The 24,345-nt window shown below is 48.5% G+C and overlaps 1 protein-coding gene across 1 annotated transcript in view; it reads right to left on the bottom strand.

Moving 5' to 3' along the window:
- Positions 1 to 24,345, bottom strand: part of PAPPA2 (pappalysin 2) — a 93,235-nt gene that overhangs the window by 56,404 nt on the left and 12,486 nt on the right. Inside the window, exons 3-4 of the mRNA XM_076339645.1 lie at positions 7,360 to 7,505; positions 165 to 458 (exon numbers count right to left, since the gene is read on the bottom strand). Of these exons, the coding sequence (XP_076195760.1) occupies positions 165 to 458; positions 7,360 to 7,505 (440 nt within the window). The remainder of the gene's footprint in view (positions 1 to 164; positions 459 to 7,359; positions 7,506 to 24,345) is intronic.

The following is a 24,345-nucleotide window of genomic DNA, read 5'->3' as shown; positions in this document are numbered from 1 at the left end:
GCAGCCTGCCACATCCCAACGCATGAGGAGGGACCACATCAGTTAGGGAACGAAGGAAGGGACTATCGATGGAGGTGGAAGGAAGAGAAACCCAAGTTTCTAGGGAAGATGACCCCTTACAGTTTCTAATGATGATTACTCATTACCTGATGATTACTCATTACCTGTGTAACTCATGTAGTTGTTGAAGGGTGTTCCTGTGAAATGTGTCTGGCCGCAGGTGTCATTGGTAGGGTCTGGATCCCGACAGAGTTTACTCTTTGGGGTGGGGGCAGTGTCAGCACAGAGGTCTCCCGTCTCCATAGACGGAGTTGTCTCCCTGCAGGGATCGTCACAAGATTCCCGCTCGCTCACTCCCTTAAAGACATGGTATAGCCCCAGGACATGTCCCACTTCGTGGATCATGGTGTTCGTGTGGCCATGCATACCGTAATAAGCAGGGTTGAGGACAACTCCACCTAGAATTGCAAGTACAGAGAACATTATTCGGACAAAGAGACAGCTGCCGTTACTCACCTGTGCTAGGTAAAACTCCTCTCATTGTGCTTCCAGGTCACAAATGAGGTGCCAGATGAAGACCTGAAGATGGACATATTCACCCTCTTGTAGGATGGGAAGAGGGCCCCTTTGTCCTCTTGGAGTGGAATGGGCTGGGTAGTTTTTCTTCCCTTTCTGATCACACCACTCCCCCCAACATCTTCAATCATTTCATCTACCATTTCCCTCTGTGTCTTTTCACATGTTTATAATTCAGTGTCTGCTTTGGTTCACACTTACAACTCTAAGTGAGGTTTGGAGCCAGGGCACCAAACCAAGACATGCTGTAAGTTTATAGGGATAATCTTTTTAACCAGAAGACCTTCCCTAGCCTAGACAGGTGGCTAAAGCATGCCAGCTCCCATGGCAGGTGTGGACAGCGAGGTGCCTAATAAAGTCCTGACACACTTGGCTGTGCCAACTAGAAGCCACCTTCAGCACAAGTCCTTATGAAGATTCAAATGCACTGCCTCTGGCCCCTACTGAGAAAACATCAATGATCTACTGCTTCAACGTCCAAACCAGACCCTAAGGAGTAAACTAAAACTCTCATGAGGTGCTGTTGCAATCCACTAAGCTTCTACCACAAACCCGACCTGAATTCACGGTGTATTTTAGAGTGGGATTTTCCAAAACGCAGTTTCTGAAGATCCCTTCCTCCCCTTCAGAGGGGTTTGCATGTGGGCAAGGTGCACCAAGTGAACAAGGCGAGAACCCCCCACCCATCACAGTCCTACTCCTCTTCACTGGGGCACCCCAGCCCCTTGACTCAAGGGGGCACAAAGGGGCAGTTCATCTCCAAGCCAGTTTCGTGCAGGTTCAACTGTCAAAGATGCTGGAGCATGGGTACAAACTAAGTCCCCCAGAAACTGCCCAGAGCTGCACCTCATACTGACAGCAACAGCATAGAGCTGGATACGGACCCATGCTGATCCTGCCCTAAGCTGCCCCTTGGCTGCAGGACAAGGTGCTTTTCCCCTCCTGCCCACCTGCCTACAATCGGAAGAGCAAGGATCTATGATGCTGAGGAAAGCCAGGCGCAGCAGAGCCTTCCTTTTGCTCACTGCCAGCATCTCCAACTCCTGAGCTGGGATGCACACCTTGTACTGACCACTCTGTACCACACCTGCTGGGAAACTGTCTACAGAGGATGCTCAAGAACAACACTTACCTCTCTTCTCTGGCCTCCTTTTATTTCTTTATTTTGCCCAAACGAACGTCTCTTTGGAAACTCTTCTTTTTTCTCCCTGCTTTGAGACTTTTCATTAGCATTTTCCTCCCCCTTCCTCTTCTCATTTCCTTGCTCCATCCACTTTTCCATGCTGCCTTATGGTGGAGGAACAAGGGCTGGCGAATATCAGCAAGACGAGGGGACAAAAAGCAGACCCTAGCACGTGCCCAGGCTGATTCCAGGCAATACCCTCCATGGTATGGGAGGCTGTTTTTACCCAACTACTTTTAACCCAGACAGCTTGGATGGCAGTGTGGTGAATAGTTGGCTCTGGCACAGGTTGCTCCCTCCTTTACAGGGCCCTGGAGGATTTACTGTGCCAGCTACCTCACAGCAGAGCCTCTGCTACTGCATCTCTGCTGCTGATTGCTGCCCCTGCCAGCAAAGTTAAAATTGGCAGAGAGCCACCATGTGATCCTGCCTCCAGTCACAGCATAGACTGCTTGAAATCTGCTCCTGGATCAGCTCCGTGCACTACTGGACTACCTCATGTCCTCAAGCACAGGGCATTCCTTCCAAGAGAGGGCTTTCTTTAGATCAGTGTCCCTGGCAGGACACCAGCAGGTCTGTGACTCCTCTGGTGGAGCCATGCTGGGTGAACATTGGGTTGGGGCTGGAAAGGGGCCTTCAGAGATGCCCTGAGCAATTCTCTTGAGCCCAACAGGCTTGCAAGAGGGTGAAGAAATAAGGGTGGCATCTTCTATGGAGCATCCTGCATGTGTGGCTCATGGAAGGGCTGAGAGACACCACTGACCTGTCAAGTGGCACCATTTCTTACCTAAAATTCGTGTTTGTTGTTCTTCCTCCCCACAGTGTGGATCTTATGCCCAGGGCAGCTTGGCTTAAGGCAAAGGATGGGTCACAAAGTAGCTGCATTCCCTTTCTCCCCAGCTGTAAAACACCAGAGCAGAGGACCTTGCATCCCATCAGTCAGCTCTTGACCCTTTAGTTGACTGGAGATGGGCCGCAAGAAGGCACAGAGATTGAAAAATCCTTTTGGGACCTTCATGTTGTGTCCTGTCAATCATTAGGTTTTTGCAAGCCATCCCCCTCTCAGTTACCAGGCTGGTAAACGCTATAGATAGCAAAGGGCATCCCACTGATGGAGAGCCCAGTGGGCACAAAAAAAAAGCTACTTCTTTGTAGCTGAGAGAAGAGAGAACAGAAAGAAAAGGCATCTCTGCAGCCAGATCCAAGCCTGAGCAAGGCAGGGGGCTGCCTGCCCAGAGGTCTGAAAGGAGGAATGCACACGCAGAAAGAAAATATTGTTCATAAACAAATAAATGACATGTGAAAGCCCTGCATGCATCCTGCGGCACTAACCACAAGAAACGGGTTTGAGCACCAGGGGCACGGGAGGCCCAATGACCAAGCAGCCCTCCTCCCAGCAGAAATCCAACGCTCTTCCCATGCAGGAAAATAAATGGGATTCTAGTACAGGGAGGGAGAAAACTGTCACAGGGGAGGGATGCCAAGGCTGGGATACCCTGTCCCTCCCTTCCTCTCTGCTGGCTTCCCCTATCCCATTCCTCCCCCACACCCCACAAGGATGATCATATTTTTAGTACTTTTTTTTTTTTACAGCTAATTAGATAGCAGAATTAGAAACAGCATGAGAACTCTGCCTGCCTTCTGGAATGTCCCTGTGCCTCCCTTCCCTGTCCCCACAGCTCCCTGATGAGCTGGGAGAACTCCCAGCTTTGGACCAGGAAGTTGTGTTTCCCCTCTGCAGGGTCCTGGCTGTGAAGGCAAGATGTGGAAGCATTTGTACATCCAAACAAGATCAGCCTCCCCTCTTCCTCCTCTGCAGATCAGGCTTTCCTTCTCACCTCTGCCTCCTCCTACCCTGGGAGATGGGCTAAATTGGGCTTTAAGTGAACGCTCCCTCTCATTCCTGAGGACCAGCCCAAGGAGGTCCCCAAGGTCAGCATTTACACAACCAAGCTTAAAACATCAATGACATGTCCCTGTGACATCAAGGGGGTCCAGCACTCTAAGGCAGGTGAACCAGAGTCTTTTTTGGACTTGCTTACCCAACCAAGACCAGGCAGCTAGAAATCTTCAGGTCTGGCCTCACAACATCCTCTCCCTCCAGACCAGACTCACCAGCTACAGCTGCAGAGCTGGTAATATCCCCAAGGTCAAGCCTCAACTCTGCTCAAGGAACAAAAGGTGCCCAACCCATCAGTACAGTGAATGATTAGCACTGGTGTGGACCCCACTTCATCTTCACTCACACACCCCTTGGAAGCTGCCAGTCCCAGGACGTTGCCCTGCTCTAGCCATGATCAACAGCAATGCTGAAGGACTCTCGTTCAAACCAGCCCCCAAGAAACCAACCTGTTCCTGGGTCAGGGCTGTTGTAGAGAACGCATGCTCAAGCAAGCATGGGATCTTTAAACAGCAAACCACAAAGCTGAACCTGTATCACAAGGCCAGTCTTCCCCAAACACTGAGTCACTGCAATTAATGGAACAAACGCATGACGGTTAGTCAGACAGGAAGATGGCCATTGCTTAAGGTACCTTTGATGGAACGGCTGGCCCTCCTTCAGGATCCACTGACCTCAGCCAGATATATGAGCTGGCCTCAGCTTATATAACTGCAGAAAGTATTTATAACATCAAATATTCACAATTCCCTTGCCTTTCGACATGTTTATGCAAATACAGTTCACATGCAGCTACACATGAAGTTTAAAGCGTCTGCATTATTACATTACTAGGGTTTTTGAGGCAAGGCTCTCTACTGCGGAAAGCTAAGTTTTTTACAGGACAGGAGTTCGTCAACTCCTTCTGTTTTGTAGTTAAAAAGATTTACTTCTAAGTTCTCAGAAAATTCATTCCAGACTCCAAGTGAGAACTCTGAATTTGAAAGGAACTCACTGTGATTATGGTGGAAAGACTGAGACAGACAGTATGGTTAGAGGGAGTGGTGCAAGCAGACCTGAGATCTTCTACCTCTGCTGCTAGCTGGCTGTAAGTTGCCTCTGTCTAGGAGCTCCACAGCATACACCAGTTCACCCTCCCCAAGTCAGTAATTATCTCTTGTGCTTCAATGAATGCAGTTGCTGTTGATTGGTATTACTACTGGTCTATAATGGTAAACCTTCCCTAAGCCTTCAGGAAGGCTGCCTGAAATTCAAATTTACTCAAGAAAATAATCTGGAGGAGAGCAATAGATCTGTAAGTCATCAGCATAGGAATGGTCACTTAATTTCTGGTAGCCCAAAACAAGCATAGGTGAAAAGAAGGGGATGAAAAACAAAAGTTCACTGAAGACTTCCAGAAGGTGAAGACACCAACAGGAAGGTGAGGAGGACCCTCTTGAAAGACAGTCAAAGGTCATGAAAGAATGGTTTCTAAGGAGTTCAGATGGCAGATTAAAAAACATCTAGAGAAGAACTGATGGAGAACAATTTGGAAACAGTATGTTTAGTGAGCTTTGGGATGAGAGGAAGTGTTAAAATAGAAGGGAAGGCAGTTGGAGAAAAAAAGGCTCATGGTACTTCTCTTGAAAACATCTAAGAAAGTCCAGTTCAGAGAGACAAACAGAACAAAATCTGACCAAGAGTCTCTGGAGCCAAGAGGCAGGTTAGCTTTTTGGAGAAGTCAAGTCAAACTCAAGGGACCAATTTGATTCAGGAGGAGAACCAAAGCATGAGAGGGTCTGTACATGTGTAGGGAAAAATCAGTGTGGCATTTCTGCTCCATGGGAGCAGACAGTGGCGTGGGGGGAGCAGGGCCTGTGTGCTGACCTTAATATTTTAAGGTCAGGATAGACAGGAGATTAGCAAGATTCAGTGCAAGGGAAGGAGTCTGTCCTATTGGAGACAGACCCCTCTCTTGTGTAAAGACCTGTCTCCACCCCGGTCACCGTTAGGTCCTTAAAGCTCAGGAATTTTTTTCAAACTACTATTCACTCCTCCCAAGGTTTTTCTTGCTCTTTCCTCACTGCTTTACCTTTACATCTACTCAGATTCTCCAGTAGCCTCTTGTGAGAAGTTTTGTCAAAAGCCATATATTCATGACCTACTCAGTCCTAAGTTTCTTCTGTGCTGGACAATAATATACGTTGTGCGTGGTACAAAACACTTGATGATGTGGTGGAGCCTACTGTTTACAGAGAACAGAGTCCACCACCTGCCCTCCTGAGCTCATTAAATCTAAAACAGGACAGCCTTGAACCAAAGTCTTCAAGTCAGTGCCAGAGCCTCAAAGAAGTTCAGATCCAGCTTCATACTTCACAGCTCTGGCACCAGAGCCAAGACAACACCCCTTTTCCCCTGAACCTCTGCGGTAAAACCCTGATCCAACATTTCCAGATGGTGCCACCTCTTGTGTCCCTGGCTGAACACAAACTCTGAGACCACAGCTAAATGCAAGCTTTTGATGAAACCAGTCAACCTGATTACCCCTCCATACAACTCCTTGCGAGCCATTGGGAGGGGTCTGAAGAGAACACGTGTGTCTGAAGCATGTGCTGTAGTAAGATGATTGTCAAGCTGAGCCTTGGAAGTGATTTCTGGAAGCTGAAGGAATAAATTTCATGGAGATTTGCCTTCCTCAACAGGCAATTTTTTCAATACGCTATTGAAAAAAACAGTCCTGAAACTCACCGAGGGAGGGGAAATTGGCAAAAGAGAACTTTAAAACAGGTCTTTAACAGCAGCATAAAACTTAAGGGTTGAATATCACGCACTTGTAAAAGCAGAAGGTCTAGGTCTGCTGTGCAGGTGTCAGGAGTAATTATTTCCAGTTACTTATTGAGAAACACTTTAGATGTTTTGACTGCAAAGCGTAAAGGGCTTTGCCAGAAAACTCTGACATTGAAGATGTGGAGGGAGAGGCAGGAAAGAGAGAAACAGCAGAAATAGGAGAAAACACACAATACATTTACATTCTAGTGAAGCAGTTGCCGTTTTGACTGTTTTGTAGCCTGCCAGGGCTGATGACCTTAAGGGTCTGCCTTGAATTCACTGAAGCCAAGGAGAACCTTGCCTCCAGCAGATAGTAAGCCAAGTTATAAAAACATGGTTTAATTTGATAGTCATCCTCACATTTGCAGCTGGATTCGGAAGTGGCCAGTGCTCACTGCCTGCTCAGCTCTACAGTTGCTCAAATCTGGAGTCTTGGCTCTGAAATCACTGACACTCCTGGTTTATCTGTTTGTCATTACGTGCTGCAAAAGAGAAGTTCACCGTTTCCACAATCCTGGAAGATAGACCTGGAAGGTCCCAGAGAAGCCAAATGCGAGTCTAAACCCTTCTCCAGTGCCTTGCACTGATGGTGAACCTGCAGCTGTCCCCAAGCTCTCTGTCTCACTGCCTTCACCATTAAAATTTTCTCATAACAACATGGAATTCCCTTGTCAGGGTGTAACCCCACTACCTTATCCACATGGACACAGGAAAGGAGCTGCTTGTTCCCTTACAGCAGCAGCTATTGGTACACCCAAAGCCTGTTATCATGACCTTCTTATTAAACATCCTCAATGTTGAGCCAAATCATGGCTGCCACTTTTTGCCAAGTCAACCGAGAGAGAGGAAAACCAACAACCCTGAGACCCCATGAGTGCGGTAGCTTTCTTACCCAGGTGACTAAGGGCCTCTTTATCCCATGGCCAAGTGGCAGCACCAGCCAACTCTTCCCTCACTGAACTGGCAAAGTAAACGTTGAGGAAGTGGGTGCTGTTCAGCTGCAGTGCCTCCTTCAGCTCCTTCACACTCATGTACGCCCTGCAAGGACAAGGGAGAGGAGATAGTCAGCATAGACTTCAATGGAGCAAAGAGGAAAAGCAGGAGCCACCCATAGATATCTTGGAAAGGGTGCAGCAGACCTGGAGACCCCATCGTCAACTCTCTGAAACCAACAGCGTTTGGTAAAGCATGGCAAAATTCAGCAAGTTTCAACAGCATGTTCCATGACACTACTAATTCTGCTCTGTAAGGTGCAAGTTCTGCTAGTGAGGGGTTTGGGTGGGAGGCAGTCATGCAAATTTGAAGAAATTTTGCTAATTACAGTAGCTTTGTTGATGAGTTCTACTCTTAGAGAAGGTTTTCCAACAACAGGGACAGAAGAGACACCAGAGAATAGGATAAAAGGAGACAAAATGGGAGGAGAAATAATGAGAGAAGAAAGGAAATGCAGAGGTCAGTCCTGCTAGGGAAAAGAGAAGGGGGTTGGCATCAGAAAAGTAGAATTTGGGGGGGGGGGGGAAGTAAGTTTTCTGCAAGGTGTGAGGAGAGAAAAAGCAATCCAGAACTCCAGTTGGTTCCAACAAGCGTTTTCAGGGTCGTCCCTGATACAGGTCAGGGCAGGAATGGACATCAAACCTTATTCTTGGGAGCAGAAAGGGTTTGCCCACTGGGGCCAAGAAGTCTCTTCTCCAGCTTCTCTAGTCTATCTGGAGAAGCTCACGACCATGGCCCTCCACTCTATCCTTTTTCCCAGGACAACCAGTATGCCAGAGGAGGCAGCGCATGGCAAGAACAAGGGGTCCCTGCAGAGCACAAGCACATAACACATCAAGAAACATGCTACCTTCACCCCCATCCCTGTGTATTGTATAAGGAAGAGCATGAGCAAAAGGCATCTCAGAATTTGCTCCAAGAAATCTCTCTTCCAGCTCTGCTCAAAACAGACCTTGGAGAATAGTGCTGCCTGGGTCCTCCCAGCACTGAGCCAACAGCTGGGCCCTCTTCACATGAGCCTGCCTCTCTGCACGTGATCTGAACCCTCTCTGAGAGGAAGTCTGGGATGTTTGCAGGAGCCAGGGTAGGGAAGCACAGGAGCTCCCAAAAATAAGCTTAATGGAGAGAGGGGGACATCTCTGGAGACAGATCCATTGAAGGGCATGTTTAGTGGGGAAAGCCTCCTGACAACACTGCTGACTGTCTCTCCTCCCATCTCCAGAGCTGTCAATAAAGAGTTGCAGGAACAGAAAAAACACTGGAATGGGGATATCAAGACATCCATTTCTAAAGGGCATGGGAAAGTAATGCGCTGGGAGAGGTGGGTAGGCAATAGGCATTGCAGCAGAGCAGTAACACCCATGGGTATGTCTGGGTGTCGACAAAATGATCCTCACAACGTGGCACATCTCTCAGCACTTGGAGAAAAAAAAACAAAACAAACAAAAACACAGCAGCCAGGAAATTTACATTTCACTCTCCCCTCCGCGTGGTTGTTTCTGCACAGGTCAGAGGTCTATATTGCATTCACCAGTACATCAGCAGTCCCAGCGTTGATCTTTAGTGAGTTCATGTCCTCAGCTGGGTAAAACGATTAGGATCTAACTTAACAACAATAATAATTCCAATAATAATAGCAGTGGGATTGTAGGGCCTTGGGCTCTGCTGCAAATGCCAGATACTCTTAAATCAAGTACTACCATTTCCACCATCAGTGCCATTAACCTCATGGGCTGAAACAGCATTAGGACAGGTAGCCCTAGAAGATATTGTCTCTAAGTCTCTAAGACTTGTCTCTAAGTCTTCAAAATCTGAGGACCCTGACCCACGGTTTGTGAAGCCATTAATTTGAGAGATTCTAGGCAGGGAAAAACTCATGGAAAGGCTTCAAATACATCACTGTGGAATGATGATGGAAATGCACCATTGTGGAAATATGTCATAAGCACGACTAAACCTGCAGCATAACGCCAACAGCAACATTAAGGTGGTGGAAAGCATTTCACTTATTCCCATGCTTCCAGGAGCAATTGGCATCTTTGAGCTGCACGGAGTGATTATGAAGGGAATGCAATAATTTCTTTACACTGGACTAGCTTATGAAGGTACACCAGCTATATTTGAACAAGCAGTTTCTGTAAAAGTGGTGTCCATTAGCGCATTCCTCATCGCATTGAATTACAGAAGGAAGGACAAAAAGCTGAGCATGGGCTAAGGGAAAAAAGGCATGTTCTAATCCGAGATGTGAAGTGAGAAGGGAAACCAACGAGAGATGTGCAAATACACTGTTTGAGATGGCAAGATCCCTAGTCAAGTTCTTATACCAACAGACTTGTTTAGAGAGGTTGCTACAGCAAATGGAAGACAAGGAGGAAAAACTGAAAAAATAGAGGAACAGGATTCTAGAAGTAGACTAGAACAGGATGGCATGTGGAGCAGAGGTAAACCCAAGAGTGGCCACTTCCCTGGATCTGAAATAGCAGAGACTTGGGTCAGCCATTGATGACTTGGGAGGTTTCAGATAATCAGGATCTGCTGACTACGTCTCCCCTACCAGTCAGCCCCAATAGGCCATCCTGGGCTGGAGACATCTCACCCACCTTCCCAGCAACAAAGCAGCTCCAAAACATCAGTCACTTCAGAAAATCTTGGCTGGACTATATGGCAGCATTTAATGGTGATATGAGATGACCAGCTTGTCTTCACCAGGCCCCGAGATCTCCCACCACAAAGCAGCATTCCCAGAACACTTTCCCCAGCCACATCAGCTTGCAGAGAGAAAACTCTCCCAACCGGAAACAGCAAATTAGGAGAACATGATCTCTTCTCTGTGATGTCTTGCCTGAGCATCCCAGACACGCACCATGCTGACGCCATCCCTTCAACCCAACCAAGACGGGAGCAGGCTGGGAGGAATAGATAGGGAGAAGAATAAATAAACCTGAAGGACATATTTGTGGCATGACTTGGAATGAAAAGAAGCAAAAATTTCATAGAAATAGAGTGTAAAGGAAGGGGAAGGGGGAGAGAAAAAGTCTCCTTCATGCACCAGAGCTGCTCGGGGGACACAGACTTAAAAATAACATTGATTCCTGACCTATGATATCTTGGAAAAATAGCCCCAAACCCTTCCAGGCTGTCCAAATTCCGAGAGCTGATGTCAGCCCTATTCAGAGGGATATTCCTGCCGCCCCTCTTCTGGAGACATGATGTTTTTCTGGCTGTCGCCTGCCGTTCCCTTGACACTAGCAACATTTTTTGTCAACCCTTAATTATAAATAACTGTAATTTCCTCCATTGAGAGATTTGGATAGTTCAGGGCTGTGTCAGGGGTAGAGGGAGCCGTTCCAGCACTGAGAGATGCTCGGATGGAGCAGGAGAGGAAAGGACCTGATTTCACCCACTACAGCATGGAAAGCACAAATATCCTCCTGCTGGCATCCCCAAAGACACAACCAAGACCAAAACAACTCTAGAATGGGCAACTCCAATTCCTCTCAATCCACATTTCCCACTGGCATCCTTAGCTTAGACAAGGAGCATGTAACTGGCGTCTTTGCCTGTCGCTTACTGCCAAGGTCATGCTCTCCCTCTTCTTCAGCACTTCTGTGATTTTCCCAGGGGGAAAGCAGAGCAGCCTTTGGTCTCCACAAACAGCCTAGATGACAGCCCTCTCCTCTGCTCCCCAAATAGCTTCTCAACGCCTACAAGACCAGAGTATTCCAAACTAGATGGTATTTACAGCAGGGTGGGCATTGCAAGCCAACACGCAAACACAAGGCAGGCCAGAAGGACACATGAAGGCATAGCTACCAGCTAAGCAGCACAAAAAAAAAAAAAAAAACAGACCAACCCCAAAGAATAGGGCAGAGGATAGAAGAGAGATAGAGGAGGGCCATCAGGTTTTCCAGATTCAAAGCAAATGTTTTTCCAAGAGCATCCAAAACTCATTGGTGAGCAGCTAGCTGCATGGTAATACCACCTTGACCTGGGGAATATTTGCAACCCTGGGAGAGTGGAGCTTGCAAGAAGAGTAGAGGCAACAGGAGAGAGAGATTAGGGATGGGAGGGCTATGGACTGCCATTATTAGAAATGAGCATGGGCATTAACACCATCTGAAATGACGGTATTTGAGGGAACGAGTCCAGATATGAGGGCCTCCCTCATGATGGTGCTGACCTGTGATACTGTTGACTTAAAGTTCTGCTGAATGACACCAGCTGACAATCTGACTCTAAGGCAGGCCTAGGTACGACACTGCATACATACTGTTTTACTTGTGGGACTCATGGTTGACAGAAAGCAAGATGGGGAAGAAGCCTGGACCTTGTATTGCTCTACAGCAGCACAGCGGAGCCTCACTGATGCTTGTGTGGTCCTGGTGCTGGGTCAGGAGCACATGGCTCTGTATAGGACTTAATGATGTGCTGTCATTGTGTGACATTGCAAGCTATCGAAAAAAGGAAAGGAAGATGAAGTGCAACAGCTTCAGTGACTGTGTCACCATAGAATAGTGGAATCAGAGACTCATAACTGCAGATGGAGAGGACGTCCCTCCACAGGTCATCTAGTCTGACTCCCTTGTTCAAAACAGGTCTAATTAAATCAGGCTGCTCAAGGCCATGTCCAGCTGAGACCTGAACAGCTCTGAAGACAGAAGTTTCATAATTTCTCTTGGCAACCTATTCCAGTATTTAACCACCCTCATGGTAAAAAAATTCCTAATGTCTAATCCAAATTTCTCCTGTTCAAACTTGTGTCCACTGCTTCCTGTCCTATCATCATGCATCTCTTCTCAGGGTCCTGCTCCATATTCTCTGTGTCACCCCATCACATCAAATGGGAAAGCCATCAAATGACTACAGCTTTGCATGGAAAACTATTACTACACTAGACCTTACTACACCAAGGTCTAAAGACCCAAAGCTTCCTTTCTGATCAGTTGAAAAATCACGCTCCACCCATGATCCCAGGCCTCCCTGGAGAACCCTCACATCCCTTTCTCATGTTTTTCCTTGGACAATTTTGTCCTAGCCCATGGGGCAGACAGCATCTTTGTACTCGTGGATGTAAGTCAAGCTCTGGGCTGGCTTGGTTAAAGAAGACGACTTGACATACTCTGGAGAGACAGAGCTGTTGCTGCTTTTCCAGGCAGCAATTTCTGGCAGCAACAACAGGACCACTGCTGGTGCACAGGTGGGAGAGAGGAGAGGATCTGCTAATCTATGGGGCAGTAGAATGAACAATCAAGCTGTAACACAAGCCTGATGTGGTTTAAGGTGGGAAAAGAGGAGCAAGAGTGGCGCTTTCTAGTGACAGCCATACCATAAACAGGAAGTCTTGGGGCCATGAAAGTGGCCATTACCACTGAAAGGCAAAAGATGGCACTTCTGAATGAAAAGCAAGGCCAGCACGTACCCCATGCAGTACCATAAATCAAACTGAATTCTCTGGGTACTGCAAAGGATGCAGTGTGTAATGCCACAGGAATTCCACCGAAATTCAAAAATAGGAGTCTTTTCCCTGTAGACATTTCAGAGGAGATGTGGGAGTGGGGTTGGGTGGAAGTTGTCCAAGTGCCCTCCGTGGACAGCTGGAAAATACTTGAGACCCAGCCAGCTCCAGCTAACCATACAGCCTAATGAAGTCACAGGGCATTCCTGGCTCTGCTTTCATGTCCTTCACCCATGGCAAGGAAATTCCTCTTCCTACTCCCCCCAGGCAGGGATGCTCCCTTTTTCCCCAAACCTCTGCTTGACAAATGAAGAATGCCTCAGACTTCCCAGGAACGAGCACCAGCCTGCCACTAATATTTTTGCTGTGCTGACAACACATTCCCTCAAGACTGCAAAGGGTTAACACAACACACAGCAACCTTGCTTCTGAGACACCAGCCAAAAGCCCGAGAGCCACAACTCATTCCATGAAGACAGGTGCTGAATCAAGCAGCATGAATATTTTTGGAGAGCAGACTCTCTAAACTCTCCATATCATCAGTAGAGAGGTGCTCCTCCAGATGGTGAACAAAGTGGACATCTTCTGATTCACCCCTGCCAAAGGACTCCTCTCCATGGTGACTCTTTAGGGGGTCTCTGCTTGCATACATGAATCCTCTTGCTAGAATTTGTGAACCCTCATCCCTATTCCCAGCACATGAATTTCCAGCTGATGCTCAGCCTTGCCTCCCTTCTGCCCTGCCGCAGGCAGACAAAGCCCACTACCACAATGTAAACAGGACATGGTGCCATCCTGGCACAGCACACAAGCCAAGATGGGTTACCTGGTCTGCCTCAAGACTAGACTGATAGTGGCTCTTGTAACTGCAGCTGCCTTACACTCTGGGTTTACCTGCCCTGAAATTTCTGGCATTAATGCAGCTGGGGGTATGCTGTATTTTTAGGCAAAAGCTTAAGTCCTTCTGTACTTGTTAAGACTACTTGCAGCCCCATGAACATGATCTAGGAGCTACGACTCCGGTCCAGCACTATGCTGGTATGCCACAAACATCATTGCCAGCATCATGACAACTTGACAAGACAGCAACATCCAAATGACTCATCTGGACAGGCTTTGGTAACACAGCCAGATGCAAAACACATGCAAGAGGTGAAGGGAAGGCTGAGGAACAGCCAGACATTCCCCTGGGATCACAGGAGGCACAACACTGCTGGAATAATACCCTCTGTAGTCCCTAGGAGGGTCTTATCAGCTTCACTGGGTGTTGGACTCCAGTCAAAGAGCATTTGGGAACACAAGGGATGAGGGCATCACACACCTCTTGGACATGCCTGGAAAAACCCACCTCTGAGGCACTGACAGCATGAGTAGAACAGCCTAGGAAGCAGCCATCACTGGCAGCACCGCTTAAGAGACGGTTTAAAATTTTTACGAGTGGCTGGCTGAGTATCAAGATGTCAAAGAGGGTGACAGGGCAAAACACTCCTATGTGACGGCCTTTAGGATCAGGAGTTTCCCTTATGCATGAGAAATTCCTGTTGGATTCAGAGATAACCCTCAATCTCCATGTGGGAGGTGGATTTGGCTTTGGGACTGAAGCAGTAGATGCTGCAGGGTCAGAGAGTTGCACTGACAAAGCTGCAGACGGGATCAAAAAGACAAGTTGTGGTTTGAGGCTGTGACCCTTCCATATAGATTTACTGGGGAAAGGGACCAAGAAGGCTGCAAATCACTAGCACACAGCAGGCAAGCTCCCAGTTACATCAGATGGTAGTGTGCAACTTCTTGAGGTCAGATTTGGGCAAGACAGACAATAACATTAGTGTTAAACCAGAAAGCCCTACAGGGTATTTTGCCCTGAGATAGGCTGAAGAATAAGTGCTGCTAACAATGGCACAGCCTAGCTATTCCTAGAAGTGTTTGCTAAAAAGTTATTCACTAAATCATCACTGCACCAGCCAAAGGCAATGCTATTTTAGACCTGGTTTTGGTAAGCAGTGTAGAAATTATGGAAGAGCTGATGAGAGAAGGAAAACTTGGCCTGAAGTAATAATGAGCTGATTCAGATTAACTTAAATGGAGGGATAAAGGCAGGTCTTGAACTAAGAATGGAAAAACAGGACTGACTAGCAAACACTGCTGCATCCGAGATGCTGGGGAGAGTGGGGTGAAATGGGAATTCCCTGAAATCAAGCTGACTCCAGTGAAAACAAAAAATAAAAGGCCCTTTTAGAAATAAGAGGAGCAGCAGAAGGAAGGAGCAGATCTGCTAAGTAGGGAAGATGGAGCTGAAGCTCAGCATAATTGAGGTGCATCCCTGGACAAAATTAACATATGGTCTCCACCTTTATTCAGGATTGTGAGGCAGAATTAGAATTCTCTTCCAGCGGGGTACAGCAAGATTAAGAGCACGGTACTGGAGCAGAGCTCAAGATAGAGGAAAAAAAGGTGGCAGCAGTTGGATGGGGGCTGAAGTGCCATTTGGGCAGGGTGGGAGGGAAGATGAAATGCTGGGGAGGTGGCAGCGAGTCCCAGCTCTGAAAGGGGCAGGATGTAGGGATACAGAACAAGGGGCAAAAAAAACAGGAGGCGAAGTGCAGAAATAGAAATATTCTTAGATAAACAAAAAATCAGTGGAGGCAATAGCCTCCTCCACTACAAATAGCCAATTTGTAGCAGGAGCCTGAGGAAATGCCACCCTGAATCCAGAAGGACTGACCACAGGGCATATGACTGGAGAACAACTAATATGATACATGCAGTGCTGTCTACAGGAGTGAACAAAGATCATAATGAGACAGGCTGATCTGGTTGTCCTTTCTCTGACAGACCTTAAATCCACCTGCAAATTTCAGCAGACTTTCAGGTATAAAAGTCTCCATGTTATTACTTTCACCCTCCTACCCCATCGTTGAAAAAAAATAAAGGAAATGCTTAAACAGAGGGGCTGATGTAGATGTGATCACCTGAAGGTCAGTGAAGAACATGCAACGCCCTCTCTGGGCAAACTCTGAATACACTGCCAGGGATGCCAAATTTTTAACCAGCTGCCTACACAGATAGATCCCAGGCCCTGTCAGTGTGAATGCAGGCAAGGGCATGCTGCACTTGCTGGTCTTTCTCTTGGGAAGCAACAGTTGGGCATCAAGGACTCATCTTTGCCTCTGGCACCATGCCAGGGCACCTAACTTTAGGAAACCCACATCAATTCCTCCCCACCAGCCTGCTCAGAGACTGTTGGCTTTTCTGCCACATGCTGGTTTCCTCTCTGGATCTTGTTATAACTCTGTTGACAGCTTATGTGCAGGGTGAGAGAGCAGGGACCAGTTTTAAGGCTGGTTGCACGTGACACACTGGTACTCATGTTTTGGGGGTTGAACTGAGGATAGTCCCCCACTAATTTGTGTTGAATACATAAGCATAAACTTTGGGAGACATTTACACCCAGCCATGCTCTTGCAGTACGGTGGGCACCCTCAGGACACTCATGTGCACCCACTAGTAGATCTTCTGACCTCCCATTCCAACACTGTCTTCAGATACAGCCTCCTTTGTGGCTTCTCGCTGGAGGCTTTGCCAAATTTGAGGCTTCTCTTGGAGGATGCTAAAGCATCTGCATCATCAGCCCCCAGGATTTCTGACCAGCACTGCAGGAGTGGGGTGTTCCCTCTACTGCTGCTTTGAAGGGACAGGGATGTTCAGCGGCTCTTCCTTCAGCACAAATTAATCACACATGCATCAGATGCTTGGATCATTGAAAAACACTGGTTTCATGATGTTTGCACCCTTAGGCCAAGGTTGGCTTATCACCTCACTCAGCTGCTAGCTGCCATGCACATGATGGGCACGATGGCCTGTCTGAGGGCCTCTTGGGATGGCTCTGCTGGGAATTTCAGTACATCTCCATGTGCCTGTATGGGTTTCCTGGCTATAACTGAGGTACTACCAACCCTATGACATCTTAGGAGGAGGTGAGGTTTTTGAGAACCACTCATTTGAACCCAGGCACCAGCATTTTGTCCAATTTGCATTTCAGTTTCCAAAAAAAAAAAAATCCAATAGTTGTGGCTACCTGATAGACCTATAGTCTCTCCTGAGCTCCCAGAGTCATCAATCCTGCACTGCCGAAAGCACCAGGACCAGCCATCAACAATCCCAAAGGGTCCTGGTGCCTGACACAGAAGACATTACATTATGAACCCAGGAGAAAGTCCCATGTTTGCTCTAGGGATAGATGTCTACACTCTCCCTGAGGGACAGGAACCCACATGTTCCCCTTTGCCTGCCTCAAATTAAATCCTTTAAGAAGGAGGAGACCAGTTCACCACATTGCCTCCTCCATTCTCAGCCCAAATACCATCCAACATCACCACGTTGCTGGATGGGAAGGGGCATCTTTCTGCAGTGGCCTCATGGAGGAGGCATCTAGACATGGCCCCATAGCACAGACATCATCCCCCAGCAAGAAAGGGCTTGGAGAGGTGACAGGGCAGTGGGAAGAGGAGTGCTGGGTCAAGATCAGGCATGCACAGCAGAGAAATCCAAGGCTGCAGTGAAGCTGATTGAAGGAGGCATGAAGGGAGACAAACAAGGGAAGTGTGGCCTCTGGCTCGGCAGGGACCTGACCTCTCCTCCAAGGGGGCACAGCAGCTTTCATCTGACATGGGCAGCCAGCCCACATCCTGAAAGTTGTTGCTGTCTGGCAGAGACAGCAAGTGGCAAAGCCCTAATGGGAAAACACAGCTGGGCTACAAAGCTCCCTCCTGTGCTTCTCTGCCGAGCCAAGATGGGGGAGTCGGGGCTAGGACCCCTTTCTCCTGTGCTGCGGTTCCCCCATCCTTGGTGCTTCCCCTGAAAACTGGAGGCTGTCCTCAGAGGAGATGACAGCCACACCAGTGGGTCCCAGCCCTGTGGGTCACCACCTGAGGTGGACCTTCCAGAGCTATTATCCTCCATCACCAGTGCTCAGCAGGGACATGCAGGGTCTCTCTGCTCTGCAGTACATTTTAGGACTGGCACAGCTCTCACCTCCCACCAGCAATGTTGTGGTGGGGACGCCCACTCTTTCCACCCCTTCTCCCCGACACTGTCAAGCCCCTGGTCACCAGCTTTCCATCTCTTGAGCTACTTCTCACCCAGAGACAACCTGCAGGGATCCCCTGCAGTCCCACCACATTCACACCCCTGCAGCCTGCTTTACGGTCCACCACAACACCAGCAGTCCCAAAGGGCTTCCTTCCCAGGACAGAGAGACAAGGACCTCATCTTTGCAAGGTCATGTTCCCAACAGCTTTCCTCATACAATCTCAGAAGTGTGACACACCTGTACAATTCAACGTAGAAAACCCTGTGCCTCCAAGAACAGACCCACAAATTCAGCATTTCTTACAGCACTTCAGTCCTAAAGCATCATTTGGTTCTGCCAAACCACCAAAGCCTGTACACACTTGGAAGTTAATAAAAAAATATGTCAAATGTTTCCCAAAAAGCTCCCACAGGAGGCTGGCTTTGAGCTTGTGCTAGTGCTACCGATTCATCCCACGAACCTTCCTTTTTACCCCCTCAGGGAGGACAAATCCATGCAAGTCCCATAAACTTCCTGGCTTATGTGACAATTCTTGTGTTGCTTAAGCATAATGGGCCATCAGCTTTCCCCTGGGATAAATTTGTCCTGGCAATCTGCGTTTTAGTGCTCTACATCTTGGGGGAGTTGATAGCATTTGGGGTTTATTTTAATGGGAGTCGGTAGCCATGATCAATTGTAGAAGCTCTATTTCCACGGAAATGGGTATTTAATAGATTTTTGAAAATGGTGGTTATTGACCCAATGGGCCTTAATGGCTTAAAAACCATCTGATTGTAGTACATAAGAGTAAATGCATATGATTTTCAAATGCATACTGGAATAGGTAGTAAAAACCTTTTTAAATTGCAGGGACCTGGTCAATAGGGAGTTTCCATTTGCTTGTTTGGCCTTTCTATTTCTATCAGAGTGAATCATGGCCATCTCTTCCTCAGAGAGGCTTACCATTTCCTCATGGGTGAGATCATCTTAAAACATGCGACCCATCTGAGACCCATCAAGGCACAGGGATGTCTTTCATTAGACTGGGCAGCAATGCAGAGTCAGGCTTTAAGAGCGGCTGGGCTCCCAGCTGCTCTCATGGTGGGAGCAGAGGACACATGGACCATCTCTCATCCTCTGTGGACCATGCACCCCCATTGCCCCCAGGGAGACCTCCTTGGAAGCTGAAAAGCCACGTGTGCCTCAGACTCCTGGGTTTAAACTCAACCCACGGTCTCCTAGCTGACAGTGAAATTCCCAGGCAGAAATCTTGGTTTATCTGGGGTTAACCCATACCAAAAACATCAATAGGAGTGAACTCCAGAGGAATGTACTAGTTACTAAGAAGTAATGCTGGAAGCAATAAACAGCCTAAACCCTGATATTTATTTCATGGTGTCTGCAAGCACTGACTGAAGCCCCCTCCAACTAAGGCATGTATTTAGGTTTATCACCCCCACCAGCTCTCCAAGGTCTACAAATGCTCAGCACAGGCTGCAGGTACTCCCCACCTTTGCCCATCACAGGGGCAGCTCCCCTCTTCTGCTTGCCTTTTTCATGAGCCTGCAGGAACACAGATGCCCAAGATTTTTATCTGTTTGAAACCAGCTTGTGTGTTCAGCCATTGCAAAGAGGAGATCCAAAGCCATGCGTGTGCAGGACAGCAAGGCTGGGTACGTGTCACCATCATAGAATAAGCCAGACAAAAAACAAGGACCTGAAAACTCCCAAATTTCAAAGAGACATCTGTCCTCCTGCTCCCTCTTACCTTCCCCTTCAAAAACCCAATGAAGCAGGAATTAGAGAGTTCAGAGCCACAGCCTGTTGCTTCTCCTCCTCATCGGTGGAATAAGCAAAGGTGTCTCCCACTGCCATCCCCAAGTAGGTCCATAACACAGCATCCCACCTGCTTGCAGCAACACTCACCTCCACCCCCTGAACCCCAAGAGCACGCAAGGAAGGAGCAATGCTGCTGGCCAATTGCAGACTCTGGGTGTAAACCCCAAGGCTTGTGCATGCCTCGGTCATAGGACCCTGCTGGGTTGGACTTTCCGCCCACGCACAGCACTGACCCCTCACTCTCAGCGGGCATGAAAAAGGCTCAGACCACCACGGAAGCCTCTGAAAACACATCTTCATTGCCCCAGGGCACATGCCTGGCCATCTGCGAGAACACAGACCTAACAGCATACCTAGCAAGTCAGGAAGGTACTGCACAACTATGGGGGTTGTAAGGAGGAAAGAGGAGCTGTCATCATGAGACATTATCCCTGAAAACAGGGAAACAGCAGTGGCTGGGGGTAGCTAATTGGAAGAATTCAAAAGAAGCAGAGTTAAGGATCCAGTTTTGAACCATTTAGGGAAAGGAAGGGAGCCCTGCCAGGGAGAAAGGCAGCGAAGCAGCAGCTTGGGGAAGGAGGGGAGCCCAGCATTGCCCTGGGTGGCCGGGCTCCAAAGCCCAGCACAGGCAGCATCCTGGCTCCAGCACACACCAACATGCTTTGGAGAGACTTGCTATCCACCGCGCTGGGTAAGCGCTTGCCTTCTTTTGACAATGTTGATGCTGGCTGGCGAGATACTGGAGTTATACAGAACATGTGTGAGAGGGCGAGCAAGAAGTGCCAGGGGAAATGGAGGAATATATTTGCAGCCCCTTGTGGTTTTGCAAGGCAGAACTCAAGAGTGGCAAGTTATTCTAGAGCAGGCTCCAAGCTAAACAAAGCCAGGTGTGGTTTACTTTCTGCATGGATTGTTTGTTTCAAAGCAAAACAAAACACATCCCAGGCCAGGACTAAGTCTTACAGTACTTTTTCCCTGTCTAAGGTTGCACAGATAAGCTCTGTCCCACCTAACCCACAAGGGTAGTTCTGTAAATCAGCTTTCTCTTATTTTTTGCCTGCAGCAAAAATACAAAGCAACATTCCAGGTTTAAGGAGGTCTTAAGGTCTCTGCAAATAAGTCAGTGTCCCCAGGAGCCTGAATTTCACTGCCAATTGTTATAGTGCAGTTCACGATCTGCTGAGGGAAGGCAGAGGGGATAACACGGGTGGGTGCAATGCTCCTGGTCTTCCCCAGTACTGCATGGACTTCATGTGGCTGAGTGGAGTCTCAGGGCCAGGAGGCTCAGCAAAGCACTCCAGACAAAGGGGGACTGCATAAATGAGAGCATTTTTTGCCTTGCATTTAGCCAGGACCGAGCAGCTTCATCTCCTTTCAATTAAATGCTTCTCTTCCCCATCCAGGGACTAGGAGGCAGGAGGCCAGAGCCTCAGCATCAATGGCAGCACCTCATTGCTGCACGACTAGGGGGCAAGATGTCTAAGACTTCTGTGCCTCAGTTTCCCCAGCTGAAGAGCTGGGATTACCCTTGCCCGCAGCACAGGTAGGTGTTTGCAAACATCTTAGAAAATATGATCTTTGCTGTGTGGGGTTTTCAAAGAAGCTTAGAGAAGTTAGGCACCCACATCCCACTGCTGTTCAATGGAAAGCAAGTGTCCAACTTTTCACCAGGTGCCATCTCTTTTCCCACCCATCTCCCACAGCATCCTCCTCCGTAAGACAGATCTCAGAGAGCTGGTGGGAAAGAGAGAGTGCTGTGGACTGGATGAGCATGGTGAAGATGACCCTACAGCACGTGTGCCAGCAAGGATGTGCCACACTATTGCCTAAAGCCTGTCTCCAGCCAAAGATCTGGGACTGATGCACATCACCACCAGCACCATCTTCAGCATCAGGTCTCAGGAGACAGAGCGTGTATGGAGCTCTGTGCTAGGACCAGTTGAGGCTAGAAAGAAACATGGACTGACAGGTAGCAGGAGGCAGCTCGGTCCCCTCCTGAAAGGAGGCATGGCTGGTGCAGAGGGGCCAGACCACAAACTGGTTTCTGCATGGATAGGGGAGGCTGAGTCCCTAGCTTGAGGTCATCTGCAAAAACTGTTCTGGTGACCACCAGGTGACAAGCAAAAGTCAGTCTCTCTTCTTCATCCAAGCCTCCCTGACTAGTAGGGCAGCAGAAAAGGAAGCACAGACACTGCAAGGCTGGGGAAGGATTTTTGATGATGCTCAGATGAGCCCACAGCAGGCTGCAATGCACATGCCCATCCATCAGTGGAGCAGTATGGCCGTGCAGCAGAAGTCAATGAAAGGGTGGCAGAAGACCAGGGTGCCACCCTTCCAGTCTCTGGCCTGCTTCATCTGTTCAGACTGAAAGCTCCTGGGCACTGGCAGAAGGAGGACCCTTTAACAGGGCTGACAACAGTGGACAAGTTTGCTGAGCAGAGATGCTCCCGGGGCATTAAGCTAACAGCTCCTAGTTCCTCTGCAAGGGGAACCACACAGCCCTGTGATCAATAAACCCCCCTCAGGTGCTCTTCACCATGATGGTAATGTCCAGTCTTGCTAAAAGATCCAAAAACTTTGCTACATTCACCCTAAACTTCTCACCAAAGGGCAAAAACCTGAAGCCTTGATATTGGTCAGGAAAGGGATTGAGACAGAGAAAAAGAGGAAAAGAAATCTATTCAAGCCAAACATCTCCCCCCTACTTTTTATATATATATATATATTTTTTTTTAAAAGGGAAAAAACCAAGTCCCAAGCCTCCAACTTATTTTTAGGTCCAGGCAATTGGGTGTCCCAGCCAGAGTGCGGTGTGTGCAAGCCAGCATTCTAAAAATGCCTTCCTCGCAGATATAAAAAGGACGCGATATAATTTATTGGGGAAGTTTTGTAATGTAACAATCATACATTAACCACAAACAAAAAAAAAAATCTGAGGCTGCCTCTGGTCCCCAGCACAGCCTTTGGCAGGCAACAGTCACAAAGGCTCAGCATCCTCGCCCTCCCCAAAGCCTCTCAGCAAAGTCCTCTGCCTTGCACCATCTCAGCAGGTTTGGGCTCCACTGGACCCGTTCCTTCTCACCCCATCACCCTCTGCAAAGGGGCAATTTGATTTCCTAAGGAACAGTGGCAACTGGGCCAAGGAAAACTAAAAGCAGTATGTTCGCTTAACTACTCCAATGGCCACAGCTCAGCCTGCCAACCCAAATGCAGATTAGATCATCCCAGAGACCCCATCAACACTGAGCTGACAGTGTCCCACCAGACGGCTGCCGAACTCCTTGCCACCCTGCCGTTTCAGTTCCTGGAGTCTCGCCAGCCTGGCCATTCTCTGCCCATGGGCAAGGGTACGGTCAGATCAGCAGGAGCCCTGGGGAGGGCTGAACATCAGGACAAAGAGTGACACACACACCCCCAGCCGTCGGACACATGCTGTTCCTTCACAATTGCCATCCCGATACAATCAGCCCCCCTTAAGTGAGCCCCCAGGACTGTGGTGTTTGCTAGAACAATAGCTCACATCTGGGACAGCTGTTTTCCCCGAAAGCACCCAGGCTGCCTACAGCCGCTGGGCAGGGGTCCTCTCCCCTTGCTCACATGCAGATTGTGTTCTCCCTCTCCCACAGAGACGTGGTCACCCCTGGGGGGACCTGACAGGTTCCTCGAGGAACATGCTGCCTGGCAGCTCCACATTCGCAGGAAGGCTTGCGGGAGTGAGGGAGACTCATCCTCCAGCAGAGGCTTATTGGAAGTTAACCCCTGAGCCTTCTACCTTGGGAAGAAGAGGAGGGCATTGCTTTAGATTTTATTTCCTACTTTTAGCACCCCAAAATGCATGAAAGACAATTTGGGCACATCAGCAGTATGCTGCAGCTTGCTATACAGATCAAGCTGCTTTGGGTAGTGCCAAAGCCAGGGGCTGGGAACCAGCCCTTGGACCTGGAGAAGTGTCCAACACCCTCATACTCCTCTTCCAGCCCTGCTCCTCTAATCCCTGAGGTAACACAACAGAGCTCTGGTCCCACCAGGAGCCACCATGATATGGAGCCCTCTGCTCTTGAGCAGTGTCCCCAAGACCTTGCACGGTCCCTTGGACAGCTGCACCTTGGTGCCACCTCGCCCCTGGAAAGAAGTCACTCCCACAGTCCCACTGGCCTGATGCCATGTTGGAGGGACTGAGTCAGACCCTGGTCTTGCCACATGTGCCTTAGAGAGCGTGCCTCCATGCTGGAGCCCCCATCACCACCTCCTCTGCCACTCCCAACGTTCTCCTCGTGAATCTCTCAACATTTGATGTTACAGCCCACAGCTACCCTTGCCTTTTATCTGTCAGCCCACGCTGGAGAGGTTGTAATCTCCCTCTCTCATACCTTTGTGATAACAAAAGCCCCAAAGAGGCCTTTGGGGTGCCCAACTTGTAGCCTCATTTATGATAAAGTTTGGGAGATACAAAAGACACAAGGACAGACAAGTGCGTCACATGGAAGCAAAGGAGCAGCCTTCACAGCAAACAAGGAACCAGA

The sequence above is a fragment of the Aptenodytes patagonicus genome, chromosome 5, assembly GCF_965638725.1.
Source record: "Aptenodytes patagonicus chromosome 5, bAptPat1.pri.cur, whole genome shotgun sequence".
Classification (NCBI taxonomy): Eukaryota; Metazoa; Chordata; class Aves; order Sphenisciformes; family Spheniscidae; genus Aptenodytes; species Aptenodytes patagonicus.
The sequence above is the reverse complement of the archived record's forward strand: the minus strand, read 5'-3'. Positions and strand labels throughout refer to the sequence as shown.